The 15846-nt window shown below is 45.0% G+C and overlaps 1 protein-coding gene across 2 annotated transcripts in view; it reads right to left on the bottom strand.

Moving 5' to 3' along the window:
* Positions 1–521: 521 nt before the first annotated feature.
* The window catches only part of ABHD12 (abhydrolase domain containing 12, lysophospholipase), a 91937-nt gene continuing 76612 nt past the window's right edge, over positions 522–15846 (bottom strand). For both annotated transcript variants that reach the window (XM_079123673.1, XM_079123674.1), the window contains exons 5-13: positions 15732–15762; positions 14367–14412; positions 9845–9974; positions 8744–8781; positions 8325–8404; positions 7029–7111; positions 4783–4861; positions 3385–3512; positions 522–1208 (exon numbers count right to left, since the gene is read on the bottom strand). In XM_079123673.1, the coding sequence (XP_078979799.1) occupies positions 1169–1208; positions 3385–3512; positions 4783–4861; positions 7029–7111; positions 8325–8404; positions 8744–8781; positions 9845–9974; positions 14367–14412; positions 15732–15762 (655 nt within the window). In that variant the 3' untranslated portion in view covers positions 522–1168. The remainder of the gene's footprint in view (positions 1209–3384; positions 3513–4782; positions 4862–7028; positions 7112–8324; positions 8405–8743; positions 8782–9844; positions 9975–14366; positions 14413–15731; positions 15763–15846) is intronic.

The raw sequence follows: 15846 nt of genomic DNA, 5'->3' as shown, positions 1-15846 counted from the left end.
TCCAAACACCTATTCTTGTTTAAGCCACCCTCCCACACCCCCTTTCTCTTCTCAGAGGTTCCTTAGCCTGCCATGTGACTGGCCCTTCTCTAGTGGCCCTATTCCACCTTGCTAGGGGTCTGCACACATGGGTATTATGGGTTCCAGCAGCTGTGGGAAGGGCTGGTTTAACCACAAGCCAAACAATATATCCATTAGTTCAAGAGACCCTGGGAAGTGAGACAATGTTCAGTGCTGCACCCTTTTGGGGCGCCTAGGGCTCTGTATGCTGGCTTGACACTGCAATAGGGACAGCATGGCCTGGCTAGGCTCCGTTTTAGGAAAAGGCTATCTACCACATGTGGAAAGGCTGTGTCCACTAGAGGAAACCCTGGAGCCTGGAAGGAAGGGGTTAAGTTATGACCTTCAGAGCCTCCCCTCCTCCCATCCAGCAGCTGGGATTCAGAGGTGAGGCTGTGGGGAGAACCTGGGAGGCAGGAGGCACTGCTGATCCTTTTGGATTTATAGAATGAAGGACATCAGACCACCACCACGATTTTATTCTTAAATAAATGCTCAGTCTATGGCCAGGTTAGGAGGACAAGTGGGCAGAATGAGAGGAAGTGCAGATCCCAGGCACCCTTGCTGTGGGTGAGCAGGCGCCCAGGGGAGGCAGGGTCAGCCCAGAAAGGCAAGCAGTATGCACGGGGCCAGAGGGGACAATCCAACCACTGGAGTCCATTCTGCCGTGCCAGGAAAGGCAGAAAGAAACCATGTCTCCACATTCTTGGCGGGTGGTGCCGGAAAGCTCAGAGTAGTCCTGAACCCCTGCGCCCCCTGCCCAGGCTCTCCATGCCCAGCTCAGGAAGTACAGGATCAACCAAGTGGGGCCAAGTGGTGCTGCTGCTGTCAGTGTTCCCAGCAAGAGCTCAGGTAAAATGGCAGGAAAGGGAGAGCGGCCCCATGCGCCACCCACATTTTCCATACAGATCCATCCATGTTCTGTCATGGGCACCGCAGGTCTGCAGGATCTCCTTGCCTGCCTGGCTGCATCTGAGTCCTCTCTCCAGGTGCCTGCTAGGCTCCTGAGCACCACAGGTGTGGCACCCCTGGGTTCCAGGGGCCCGGGCTGCAGACCAGAGGAAAAGGGGAGGAGGGCAGGTCTTCATGCTCCCTTCCCAGGCCAAGTTCAGTGCTGGCGCTCAGGTTCTGACTTCCCCAGGAATTCCCTAGACCAAAAGAGGATAAACATGAGCCCAATTATTGAGCTCAGACCAAAGTTTCCATCCCCAGTGGTCCTCAAATGGCTGAGGAAGCAGAGGCTGCAAAGAATCTAAGGAGCACTATGCTCCTACAATGAAAAGTACTCAGGTAAGCAGGGCACAAATGGTATCAAGATGGGTCAAATCCAGACCCGGGCTTCTATTCCTTATTCTAAAATTTGGCGCTATACTCAAGTCTAAATATATTCCTGTTATGGATTACATATGAGGTTTTCCCAAACACTCCTGTATTAATGAAGGAATATTCAGAGGTGAAATGATTGGATTATGCGAGCTATCACCTAATTGATCCATCCTAGTTTGAATGGACTAAGTGGGTAGTAACTGTAGGCAAGTGGGTATGCCTGGAGGATGTAGGTCATTGGGGGCATACCTTTATGGTTCACATTTTGTCTCTGGTGTGTTTCTGTCTCTGCCTCTCTCTCTCTCTGCCTTCCTCCCTCCCTCCCTAACAACATGAGTTGAGGTGCTTTCCTCCATGACAATGTTCTGCCTTACCCCAGGCCCAGAGCAATGGAATCTATGGGACTGTGGACTAATACCACTAAAACTATGAGCCAGCCCCAAAGAAACTTTTCCTCCTCTAAGTTTTTTTCTTTTTTTTTAAGTTGTGGATGGACACAATACCTTTATTTTATTTACTTATTTTTATATGGTGCTGAGCCCAGTGCCTCACACATGCTAGGCAAGCACTCTACCGCAAAGCTACAACAGCAGCCCCTCTAAGTTGTTCTTAGCAATGAAAAGCTGGCTAACACAATTCCCTTTAAAATGGAGAAAAATTACAGTCCCAAAGAAAATCTATACTTTTTCAGTTCTCACATCCCAGTGGCAAAGAGTGACAATCCTTTAAAGAAATGTAACTTTGCCTCTGGAACTCTAAAGGCAGCTAGAGAGGAGCTGATATTGGAAGTAGAATTATACATGAGTTATCCTCCCTAGGGGTTGATTCAGGCAAGCAATTTTAGTCGCTTCAGGAAGAAACTAGCACTGTGACCTACTTCTCAAAACCTACTCGCACAAAATAGCAAAAATTACCCTATTAACAATGGCAGCAGAGTATGCAGCCCAATGCTCAGTTTAAGCACTGCACATCAGCCTCTGCCTGTCACATGCACAGGGAAATTTAGCATCTTGCTTAAAGTCACATGGCTGGTACTGGGGATTGAACCTAGGGGTGCTTTACCACTGAGCTACATCCCAGCCCTTTCTTTTACTAATTACTGATTGATTGATTGATTGATTGGTGGTGCAGGGGATCAAACCCAGGGCCCTGTGCTTGCACAAGTACTCTACCAACTGAGCTATCTCCCCAGCCTCCTTTCTTTTATTTTGAGTCAGGGACTTGCTAAATTGCTTAGGGCCTTAGTGGTTGAGGCTGGCCTTGAACCTGTGATCTTCCTGCCTCAGCCTCCCAATTTGCTGGGATTACAGGCTGTACCACCATGCCCAGCAGCCTGTGTCATTTAATAGGAAGGTAGGTGAGGCTGGGCAGCAATCTGCACAGAAGCATGAGGGAGTGGGTAGTTTGGTCCATTCCAAATGCTGCCCTTTGTCAACACTGCCAAGGCCTCACTCTCATATTTGGGCTCTGTATTCAGGTTCAGATGGGTGCCCCTGGCTCTCTGAGGTACAGCCCATGTTGTACCCAAGATTTGGACACTGTGAGGCATCCAGGAATACAGCCTCTCCTTGAAAAGTAGCTGAGGACAGGCTTTTGAGGAAACTGCCTGAGGTCCCTCTGCAAGGGCACCAATCTGAGAGCATATGGGAAGGAACTTGAGGTCAAACCCAGCAGTAGTGGGGTGTGTTTCACTACTCCTGTATACATGTGGCCCTCTGTGAACTGGGGATAGATTTGTGTGCTGTCCTATGTATATTCTCATGGTCCTGTGTGACCTTTACAATGGGGAAATCACCCATTCCTCTGAGCATGGGTGCAGTTCAAGATGGAAAGGAGATAAATTCTCCAACCCTTCTGTGATGTTAATAGAAGGCTCCTGAGTCATTTTGGCCCTGGGCCCCAATGAGCCCTCCAAAAGTGGCTGCCACATGCCGCATGCCCAAGGCATGAGTCACTGCTCCCCAGATGAGGTCCCTAAGTAAGAAGAGAAGGTCTTACCTCAATATCCGTGGAAGCTCAGGGCTCTTGTAGATGTATTTATGCCTATAGCCAAGGTCTGAATGAAAGGGGATAAACTGAACTTTGAAGTCTCTGAAGCTTCGAGATGGTGCAGCAATATTATAGAGCTGGAGAGAGAGAGAGAGAGAGAGAGAGAGAGAGAGAGAGAGAGAGAGAGAGAGAGAGATAGTTCAGAGGCTAGAGATGGCAACTGCCATGGAGACCTGCCTGCAGCCTCTCCTCCAATAAAGACTGGCTGCTTCCTCCAAAAAATAGCCCAAGCTCTCATGTACACTTCAGCACCAACTCTGAAGTACATAGTCAGTCATACTCACAGGTTGGGGCAGTGGACCTAGGGAACAGGGCTTTAGCTGACAGGAGCTGGACCTCAGGCTTGGCTCCTCATCTTCAGAAAGTCTACCACTGAAGACCTTCTCTCTGTTCTTACTTCCCAGACTGCCTAGCTGGTCCTCAAGGGAGCAGTGAAGTAGACAATGGCAGAGATGACACAATGGGGGATGAGGAGAGCCCTGGTATGGAGGGCCTGTTTCTCAGGTTTAGCTGTGTGCTCCTAGGTCAAGGTCAATCAGTAATTTGGCTCATGATTTCCCCTCTCAGCCCCCTCTCTCCTTCCCCGTAGATGGCTGGGGGTGTATGGGCCTGAATGATACACTTCTGGGCAGCTCTGTGTCCTCCTGCATGGCTTCACTATCTGTGCACCTCATGGAGTTCATCTATGGGTGGAGGCTTTTACAGGCAGAAATGCTCTGAGCATGCGGCTGACCTGCTGGTGAAGCCCAGCACTCATCCCTTCAGATTCCTCCTGCCGCTTGCCATTGCTGTGCCTATACAGTGCTGTCTACCCCAACTCCTTCCCACAAATCTAATTCTGTTTCCTGGCAGCAAAGTCAGCAAAAACCAATGCTGAGGCAACACACATGACATAGAATTCTTCTCATAACAGTCTCATCTCAAAGGCAAGAAAACAGACTAGAAGTTTCTGTATTAGTTCTACCTGCTGGACCTCTGCTTTGAGGTTGGGGATACTCATTATTCAGGGTCTTTCCCCTTCAGCCCTAATGGAGGAGCCCTCCTGGCCAAGTTCCATGTTGGCCTTGGCTCTTTAACACAGGCAGCTTTCCACTTGAGAAGGACCCTGGTGTAGAGACCCAGAAGTCATTCACTTATTTTTCATAGTTCCTCGTGTAGACAGCATTTGGTGGTCTGGCCCCAACCCCTACTCTGCTACCAGACCTCTCATGCCCTTCTGAAGAGACAGGGAAGGGATGCAGCAAGGACAAAGTGGTCTCTGAGACTAGCATGTCTTGAGCCCACCTCTTCCCTGCCTGCCCAGGCCTAGCCTATCCCACATCTGGGGCACAAGCCCAGGACACCTACCTTTCTGCCAAGCTGAAAGGGCACGACTGGGTCGTCCTCAGCATGCAGGATGAGCAGGGGACAGGAGATGTGCTTCACACTGTGGGAGGGAGAGAGAAGGACTAGCTGTAGACCAGGAAGAGAGTGGAGTTGCCTGAATCCCCCACCAAGGCAGGAATCTGGGTTTAGGTTTTACTGTGGTGTTTAACAGGTATCTCATTACTAAATAATTAAAAGATAATTTCTTAGTTTTTTTTTAAATCAATATCTATTCCAGCTATTTCTAATAAAATTTAGAGATCAATTCATTCCCCAAATCTGGCTCCTGCATATTTTCTGAAAATTAAAAATTAAAAATCAAAAATTTCATCAGTACACATTATTTAGGAGTTACAAAAAATACTTAAGAACTGAATAATTTAGGTGGGCCAAGAAATTTACTGCAAATGAATGTTACTATGAATACATGTTGGTAGAAAAAGTCAATACCTTTTATCTTTGGTACAAATTACATTTAAGGTCAATCCGGCTCTGAATGTTTACAAGTAAATTAAAATTTCAGTAGGTTCAATAGAGCCAGATCCCTTTAGCAAACCACACAACAGAAGGACAAGTTCCCAGGATTGGATGGGGTCAGAGCTCTTCTGTCAGTTCATCACTGAGGTGATGTGTGTGTGTATGTGGTACTGAGGATTGAACACAGGGCTGCTCTATCACTAAATCATACCCACAAGCCCTTTTTACTTTTTGACAGAGTTTTGCTGAATTGCCTAAGCTGACTTGAATTTGCTATTCTCTTGCCTCAGCCTCCTGAGTAGCTGGACTTATAGGCATGTACTACTGTGCCTGGTTTGAGTCTCCATCTTAATCCCCAATAAGGATGTGTTCTCCCCAAGGGCAATGCTAGTGCTGTCCTAGACCTGCAGCAGCCCCTGGACTGAGGAAAGCTTATCACTCAGGGACTCACAGCCTCATGCATAATCTATATCCTGTCAGTGGCATACCACATACTCTTGTTTCATGGTAGAGTGTTTCTGGTAAGTGAGTCCCTTCAACCTGAGGTTCCTAGAAAAAGCAGCAAGTATCTGGTTTTAGACTCTGCTCAGGAAGCCTGTCTGTACGTGAGGTTAGGTCCCTGACTACCAATAATATGGGCTGGAGTCCCATGCGGCATAGTACCACAGAATCCACATGCTATACCACTAGGCTCAGTGCAAGGGTCAGGGCCAAAGGTAGCTTCCTGAGGCATAGTACTCACTTTTGTATTTTAAGAAGGAATCCAGTTTATTCAGATAATTCTTTGAGTTCAAAAACAATACTTACAAATAAGCGGTGGTTTTGCTTGTAATATTTGCTAAAATTTTATTTTGTTCTATTTTTATTTTGAGAATCAAAACACATACTTGAAGAGAAAAAAAATGTTATAATTTACATATTGTTTCCAAGTGTAGATTGTTGACTATTAACTGAATATTTAGATAAGGTTAAGGTTTTATCTTTTTCTCTCTTTTGTGAAGAAATTAAAATCCATGAAATAGAAAACTCACAAAGATGATGTCGACAGAATCTGAAAGTGGTTTAACAAAAGCCCTCAACAAGAATACTCAAACTTTGGTTTAAAGAATGAATCAAAATGCAGTCTATAAAAATTTTAAAAATAATAATTTAAAAAAAATGCTTAAAAAAAAGAAAAAGAAGGTTTAATTTGTGGTTTACCTAATAGAAATATTTTTAATAGTTGGCCTTTAATTTCAGCTACTCAGGAGGCTGAGGCAGGAGGACTGCAAGTTCAAGACCAGCCTGAGCAATTGAGTGAGACTCTGTCTCAAAATTTAAAAAGTGCTGGTGATATATCAAGTGGCAGAACACTTGCCTAACATGTACAAGGCCCTGTTTCATCCCCCTGTCCCTCCCCCATACTACACACACAAAAGAAATATTTTTAATAATAAACTTTATAATACCTTTCTATTATCAAAAACATATCAAATAGCTGAGGCAGTCACTTAAATGTTATTTTAATTTTATAGTCTTTTAAAATTCCTATTTCTTATTATTTTTATAATTATTGTTATTTAATTATATTATTGTTATTTAATTGTATAGTCTTTTAAAATTCCTATTTCTTTTCCTTGCAGACTTTCCCTTTTTAAAGACCAGTTTTGTTAGAAAAATACTAAATCTCCTGAATTCCACCTAGTTTGCTAATGTGACTAATAAAGCTTATCCTGGGAATTCCTGGTGTTTTCCTAAATTACCATACTCACTTTTCATCATTTGCAAATTTAATTCCACTGCTTGTGATGGGATCCAAGAAGAACCAGTCAAACCCAGGAAAGTATCGATATATCTGAAGACAAGAAGGAAACCACTTTCATAAATGCTTATTAACATATCTATGTGGTAGGCAAAGGTCAGGCATTCAGTTCAAGTTCAGGAATTTACAAGATAATACCCTTAAATACCTATCTCTGAGCAAGAAAGGGTTATATGCAGCAGAGGGGACAACTCGTACTTCCTGCTTTATGCTGGCTTTGTGATTGGGGACAGAAAAATAAGCCACCAGGCCCATAAACAGGCTATAGCAGGAGCTGCCTGCAAATGAGGCTCCTGCACCTCAGAGGTGTCGCCAGAATCCAGCTCAGAAGCCAGACTTCCCACAGACACAAGGACTGCCACCCCCATGAAAACGGAGTTTCACTGCTGCTTTCATCATGCAATTTCAGAGAAAAAGCAACATCATAAATTAAGATAAAATAAAGGGCTCCTGCAGCTGCTCAAGATCAGGGTGGTCCAAAACTTTTATTTTATTTACTTATTTCTATGTGGTGCTGAGAAATGAACTCAATGCCTCACACATGCTAGGCAAGCACTCTACTACCAAGCCATTACTCCAGCCCAGAATTTATAAGAAGGGTCTAAGGCTTCAGTCACAGCTGGTAAGAGAGAAAAGGGCTGATTCACCCTGGAATCTCCAGTGGGAGTTACAGAGGCTTCACTCCGAGACATGATGGGGAGACCAGACTCCCCAGTCCAACTAGCCTGGCTCCCAAGCATTGTCTAGTAAGCAGAGAGCAGTGGATACCCACCAGTTCCATCCCTGAGGAGGGAGCCAGGACAGCAACCTCAGTCTGGGTTGAGACCCACAGCAATCACAGGCTGTGTAATGGCAGTGACGTCATGTGGTTAACAGTACCATGCAAGTAATGAGACCACACGAGCAAGGCCCCCTGAGGGCTAGCTGCCCTTCAACAACGTAACTGAGCCTGCCCTCCTACCTGGCTGCAAAGTTATGAGTTTTCAGGGCAACTCTGCAGGTAGGCCAGTGCCTAGAACTTAGGATTCATTTTTTTTTTTTTTTTTTTTTGCGGTACTGGGGATTGAACCCAGGGCCTTGTGCTTGCAAGGCAAGCATTCTACCAACTGAGCTATATCCCCAGCCCTTAAATTATATTTTTCATAATTATTATTCTTATTTTGTAATTATCCACTTAGCTACTTTTATATTTTATAGTAATTCTCTTAATAATGAAAAAATAGTTTTTAATAAAATCTGTACTTACCACTGAAAATGGATGGCTCTTTGCTTCTTCACGGATATTAGTGAATGGAGATTCTAATATAAGGGCATCTGGAGGCGTCTCTAGATAAACAAAATAACCAACAGAGGCCTGAGTGGCCCAGGTGAAGGCTCCATGTGAGAGTTCCCCTGAAGGGACTGTGAGTCTAGGGGACATCTCTTCCACATGGGCTACACCTCTGTTAGGTGTGGGAGGTGACCACGACAGGGCCCCAGGTGACTTCCAAGAATCCCATGGCAGGGCAGGCTTGGGTCAACCCAGAGTCTCCACCCTTGATGCCCAGCTAGTGCCATCATTGTGCTGCTTGCTGGCCAGCCCCAGCTTGACAAAAACTTGCAGTTGGTTCTGGAATGCTAAGTGCCAGGATGAGGGGCCCAGCTCAGGGCAGTAGAGCTCTGTACCTCGCTCACAGAGGCGCCGCACCAGATTTGTTGCTACCCTAGAAAGAAAGAAAAATACAGTTCAGTTGAATTATGACCAAAATTGTTTTGATGAGATTGTCCTGATCCTGGAAAATGTCCAGAGAAGATGTGGGACCTGCAAAGCTAATGGTGGGGTTTCGAGACAGGCTGTAGGGGTAATAAAATGCCCCCTAGGAGGAGGAGGAGGCAGCAGACCATATGCTAACCTCTCTGACAAGTTGTCCATGACTCCTACCCCACTGTCAGTTGGGAGAGGACTGGGGTCTGCCTGTCCCCTTCCTGTAGGTGGCAGTATTAGTCACCCACAAGGACCAGGGGCCTCTTGCCATCCCAGGACCACACATGGCAGTTCCATGTAGATAATCGTGAGAATAGTTGGTGTCCCTCCACTGGGGCCTCTCCTGAGGAACAGGGGGCCTGCACTAGATACTTCCAACCTACAGGATGTAGTCCAAATGAGGAGCAAGAACTGAGAAAGGACCAAGTTACTGTGCCTGAAGGAAAAGGTGGGAAGAAGGGCAGCTACTGAAGGTCTAAGGCTCCTTTCAGAAACACCCTGGAACTTGCATCAGCAGAAGCAATTCAGGTTGTACACAAATGGACTTAGGATGCTTCCTGTCTTGGCAGATTTGGGAAACAGACCACACATTGTTCCTCCCCCATACTCCCCAGTGTCTAAATGGTGAAGCTACTTATAAACATTCCTAGTTTGCACACTTGGACTTGATGGCCTGCCCATGTTCTCCAAAGTCACACCTGACACAAAACCCCAGTGCACCCAGAGCGCAAGCACTGTTCCATTTGTACTGGGTGAGGGCCCTCTGTAGAGATGCTTGTTTTTGAGGCAACTACCCCTGTTGGTCCTAAGGTACTTTCTGGGATACAGAGTTATAGTAGCTCAGCCCCTCTGAGGCTTTGTGGTGCTTTATCCTCCACCACAGGTATCAGGGATCAGGCTTGTTGGGACTGATAGTGTCTCAGGGTCAGAGGTACCCTCAAGGCCACAGGGCTCCTTTTAGATCGCAGGATGGAGAGTCACCTGGAAGGCCACTAAAGGCCACTCCTGCTGGAAGCTCTTACCCAGTGCCCAGGGAATGGCCCCAAATATACACAGGGTTGTCACCACTCCTTGCTTTGATCCAGTCAAAAACGTGGAGTGCATCGTATGTCATGCCCCGCTCTGATGGTGTTCCTACTGAGTCGCCCCAACCTGCAAGAGAGGAACAGCAGGTAGGAGAAGGAAGTCAAAGGCAGATCATGAAACCAGGCAAGTGACAGTAGAGAAGCTGTCTGGCGAGTGCCTTCGGTCCCACCCACATTGCTGGCAGACTGGGTGTTAGGGGAGGGAGAGGCCCCCACTTAACCTCCAGAACTAATGAAGGCAGGTGGGAGGGCTTGGCAGTAACCTTCCCTGTTCCCTGCTGACTGAACATACCAGAGGTTCCCAGTCACTCTAAGTAGGTGGATTGCATACTTAGTGACTAACAGAATGGGATCAAGAAAATACACCCCAGAACCTCAGACACATGCCCTGGCAGGGCTGCCCTCCTTCCAACATCTGATGGGCCACTAACCTCCCAACACTTAAGCCTGGTGGTGGGGCTGGCTCAAGAAGGAGTGCTGACAGACCCAGCCAGTAAGAGACCATCCTGCCCAGGGTCCACAGAAAAGCAGGGCTGGAGTGGGAGGGAGGATTTCCAGGTTTAAGGCAACTCTGATCCTTCCCAACTGCTCCTCCTCCAGTCTTCAGCAAAGGTTAAGTGCAACTGTCTTTCTAGCAGCTCAGCAGTGAGTCATCATCAAATGATCTGAAAGCACTACCAGGTTCAGAAGAGCTGGTCCTGCTGCATGAGCAAACCACAATTAATGCAAAAGACAAGGACAGAAAGCTCTCTGACCTCAGAGAAGGAATGGGTGAGGATGGACAGGGCAAGACTGAAGGCTCAGGACACCCTGTGGGAGACAGGGAGACAGGAATATGGAAACAGAGAAGGAGAGAAAAAGTAAGAGTGACAGAAAAATGGGGGTGGGGAATCAGACAGGAATAGAGATAGAAAAAGAGTCAAAGGTGGAACTAGGGGATCACTAATACTACTAAGAAATGTAGAGATGTAGTAAGAATTGAAAAAAGAAGGTGCTTCAGGGTGCTTTTCATGATAACCATATAGGATGGTGAACAAAGAGGAAGGTGGCCCCTTCTCATTATCCTAAGGTGTCCAGCATGTATCAGGAAGACAAAAGGATGAGAAAATGAACTACTTTTCAAGCTCCTCATTTTGGGAGTTTTAATGACCCCAGAACCTTCATTGTGAAGGACTTTTCTTCAACAAAAGAGCCACTCCTGGAGTGAGCAGAATGGTGTCCCACTGAAGATGCCCACGTCCTAATTCTGGAACCAGTGACCATCTCAGGGGAATTAAGACTGTATAGGAATTCACAATAGCCTCGAAAAAAATAAAATACTTGGGAATCAATCTCACAAAAGAGGTGAAAGACCTCTACAATGAGAACTATACAACACTAAAGAAAGAAATTAAAGAACACCTTAGAAGATGGAAAGATCTTCCATGTTCTTGGATAGGAAGAATTAATATTGTCAAAATGGCCATACTACCTAAAGTGCTATACAAATTCAATGCAATTCCAATTAAAATCCCAATGACGTACCTTACAGAAATAGAGCAGGCAATTATGAAATTCATCTGGAAGAATAAGAAACCCAGAATAGCTAAAGCAATCCTTAACAGGAAGAGTGAAACAGGGGGTATTGCAATACCAGATCTTCAACTCTACTACAAAGCAATAGTAACAAAAACGGCATGGTATTGGTACCAAAATAGAAAGGTAGATCAATGGTACAGAATAGAGGACACGGACACAAACCCAAATAAATACAATTTTCTCATACTAGACAAAGGGGCCAAAAATATGCAATGGAGAAAAGATAGCCTCTTCAACAAATGGTGCTGGGAGAATTGGAAATCCATATGCAACAGAATGAAACTAAACCCATATCTCTCACCATGCACGAAACTAAACTCAAAATGGATTAAGGACCTCGGAATCAGACCAGAGACCCTGCAGATTATAGAAGAAAAAGTAGGTCCAAATCTTCATCTTGTTGGTCTAGGACCAGACTTCCTTAACAGGACTCCCATAGCACAAGAAATAAAAGCTAGAATCAACCACTGGGATAGATTCAAACTAAAAAGCTTTCTCTCAGCAAAGGAAACTATCAGCAATGCGAAGAAAGAGCCTACAGAGTGGGAGAATATCTTTGCCAATCATACTTCAGATAGAGCACTAATCTCCAGAATCTATAAAGAACTCAAAAAACTCTACTCCAAGAATTCAAACAGTCCAGTCAACAAATGGGCTAAGGAAATGAATAGACACTTCACAGAAGAAGATCTACAAGCAATCAACAAACATATGGAAAAATGTTCAACATCTCTAGTAATAAGAGAAATGCAAATCAAAACCACCCTAAGGTTCCATCTCACCCCAATTAGAATGGCGATTATCAAGAATACGAGCAACAACAGGTGTTGGCGAGGATGTGGGGAGAAAGGTACACTCATACACTGCTGGTGGGGCTGCAAATTAGTGCAGCCGCTATGGAAAGCAGTGTGGAGATTCCTTAGAAAACTTGGAATGGAACCACCATTTGACCCAGCTATCCCACTCCTTGGCCTATACCCAAAGGACTTAAAATCTGCATACTACAGAAATACAGCCACATCAATGTTCATAGCTGCTCAATTCACAATAGCCAGACTGTGGAACCAACCTAGATGCCCTTCAATTGATGAGTGGATAAAGAAACTGTGGTATATATATACTATGGAATATTACTCAGCCATAAAGAATGATAAAATTATGACATTTGCAGGCAAATGGATGAAATTGGAGAATATCATGCTAAGTGAGATAAGCCAATCTCAAAAAGCCAAAGGACGAATGATATCGCTAATAAGTGGAGGTTGACACATAATGGGGGGGAGGGAAGGGTTAGAGTTAGGGTTAGGGAGGGGGGCAAGTATAGAGGAAGGAACTACTGTATAGAGGGTAAAGAGGGGTGGGAGGGGTGGGGGGAAGGGAAAAAAATAACAGAATGAATCAAACAACATTGCTCTATGTAAATTTATGATTACACAAATGGTATGCCTTTACGCCATGTACAAACAGAGAAACAACATGTATCCCATTTGTTTACAATAAAAAAAAAAAAAAAAAAAAAAAAAAAAAAAAGACTGTATAGGAATTAAGTTGTAGAAGGAATTAAGACTGCTAATGGGCCAATCTTGGGGTGGGGATAATTCTGAATCATGTGGATGGGCCCCAAGTAATCAAAGACAAAAGTCAGGGTCCAAATGATGCAGCCCAAGATTCAATGGGCTACAGCTGAGTTTAATGTGAAAGGGCCCATGAGCCAGTAAGTGTGGCTGCCTAGAGGGAAAGGCCAGGCAGCAGATGCTCCCTAGAACCCCCTGAAAGAGTATATAGCCACACTAATACCTTGATTCTAGCCCAGTAGCTAAAGATTTTGGATTTCTGATTCTAGAACTACAAGGTAATAAATTTGTGTTTTTAAGATACCACCTTTGTAGTAATTTTTTTCATCAGTAAAAAGAAACTAATACAACGCCCACGTGCAGCTGATGCTGCTCTCTTCCATTCCTCTTCCTTTCCCTTTTGGTTTGAGAAATCAAGACCACTGCCCTCCCAGAGAAGGTCAAAGCACAATGGTCAAGCAGCTTTCATCTCTTTGAGCTTTCCAAACTGAGTACTATGAGGAAGAGTGTTCTTTTAAAATAGTTGCTCACTGTTAATATAAAGTACTTCTACTGATTGTGAAAGTAGAATGTTTGTAGCATATATCAAACTGGATTCTTGATTTGTCTACTAGCAAAAACTGATTCATTAGGGCTGAGGATATAGCTCAGTCGGTAAAGTGCTTGCCTTGCAAGCACAAGGCCCTGGATTCAATCCCCAGCACTGCAAAAAAACAAAACAAAACAAACAAACAAAAGAACCTGATTCATTCAAAACAGAAGTGCTGAGGGTACAGAAGAATTTATTTTCTTTCTTAATGGTTTTATTTCCTGTTTTCGTTTCTTCACAAGGCTCATTCTGCTGCTGAGCATAAAACCTGCCTGATTTCCAGCTTTCGGAAAGTTTGAATCCAATTAAGAAAAAACAAGGGCTGGGGAGATAGCTCAGTTGGTAGAGTGTTCACCTCACAAGCACAAGGCCCTGGGTTCAATCCCCAGTACCGGGAAAAAAAGAAAAAATAAGACAGTATTTTTTGCATTTAAATGTTGCTGACAAAGGGTATACGCTGGGGGTCCCAGGTGCCAGTGCCTACCCTACCAAGAGATGCTCGCAGATGTCTGTCAGGGACTTTGCCAGGAAATATTTCTCTCTGGACCCACACCACAAGAGACCCAAGGCCTTCCCCACCCTTGACATGGCTGCAATTGTCACAGGTCATAGACCAACAAAAGCAAGCTGCCAGACCTGCTCCAAGGCTCTTGAACAAGCATATCCATTAAATATAATCAGAAGTGAGAATGTACACAGATGCACTCTCAAATCTCACCTCTGTAGTCAAAGGTGACCACATGGTAACCGAGGGAACTCAGCACCTGTAATGTGAAAAATACACATTTTTGGCAACAAATTCAAGCATCTCTGATTGAGGACAACTTGTCTCTTACTAAGCCCATCCAGAGTTCTGTCTTTGTGCCTTGCACACAGTGAGATCTTCATAAGGACTGTTGACATGAAGCCTGACTCCCGCTTGAATCTGCTGGTGCAGGATGTGTTGACTTCCTCTGCCTAAGGAACAGGGAAAGGGTACATGCTTCTGGCTGAAGCACCTAGTACAGAACTCTGTTAATGCTACAGGGTGGTTCAGTGTCAGGCTTTTTGGGGACAGACAGCTCTCCAGTGCTGCCAAAGGGCTTTAGCCACTTAGCACAATAGAAGATGTGCAGGAAAGAAATTCACAGCATGGAGACCTCAACTGAGGGCTCTTACTATAACCCAGCATTCCTCAAATTTTGTGGTTTTGTTGAACTTTTTCTCATGACTACTTATCTAAAAATTCCAATAGACTAGGTGACCTTTTTCACATTCTGTGCCCTATGTCCTGGTGTACACAGAGCAATGTGGAAGCTGTTATGCCACTACCATTACCCACAGCCACTTGCCACTTCCTTTTCTTTGGGAAGAGCTGGTGCCATTCTCCCAGGCAGCCCCCTGCAGAGTCAGCATTAGAGCACACCATGGCAGGCCTCCTGCACCTGGGCAGGGAGAGTTACTTCCATGACAGAAACCTCAAGTGCACCAGTAAATTCCCTGGCACTTGCCTTTCTTGACTTGGTCCACTCCTCTGTGGATATTCCTTTCTGCCCTGTTAGGATACACAAACACTCCTCTGAGAGGAGGCAAGGGAGGCAGGCCTGGTCAAGTCCAGGGCACTCAAAAAATAAATAAGTAAAAAGTAAAAACCAAAAACAAGCCAGGCATGGGGGTTCACACCTGTAATTCCAGTGACTTGGGAGGCTGAGGCAGGAAGATCACAAATTCAAGGATAGCCTCAGCAATTTAACAAGACTCTGCCTCAAAATAAAAAATATAAAAGAACTGAGATATAGCTCAATAGTACAGAACCTCTGGGTTCTATCCCCAAGTACCAACAAAACAAACCAAAAAATTTAAATGCCTTTCATACACTTTGCCAATAGTTAGGGGATGATCCACAGAGTACATGGGTTCTGATATTAGAGGCCATCCTTAGGAGCAGCATAATGGGAAGAATAATGGTAAAATCAGCCAGGTACTACCTTACAGCACATCCACCAATTAACTTTCCAAATTATTAATTCAAGTGATTCCCTGTTTCTGCCTTCTGGAATGAAACAGTACTTCTCTTTCTGGTTGGCAAGCTGTGGACCCTTACCTTATAGAGCTCCACCCGGTGGTCACCTCCTCTGTAAGGAACAGAAAGTGGATGTTAGTGCCACCCCTCAGAGAGTTGGGTCCAAGTCAATCCTGGAGAGTATGGGATCCCAAAT

This window comes from Sciurus vulgaris (assembly GCF_902686455.1).
Source record: "Sciurus vulgaris genome assembly, chromosome: 2".
Taxonomy (NCBI): domain Eukaryota; kingdom Metazoa; phylum Chordata; class Mammalia; order Rodentia; family Sciuridae; genus Sciurus; species Sciurus vulgaris.
The sequence above is the reverse complement of the archived record's forward strand: the minus strand, read 5'-3'. Positions and strand labels throughout refer to the sequence as shown.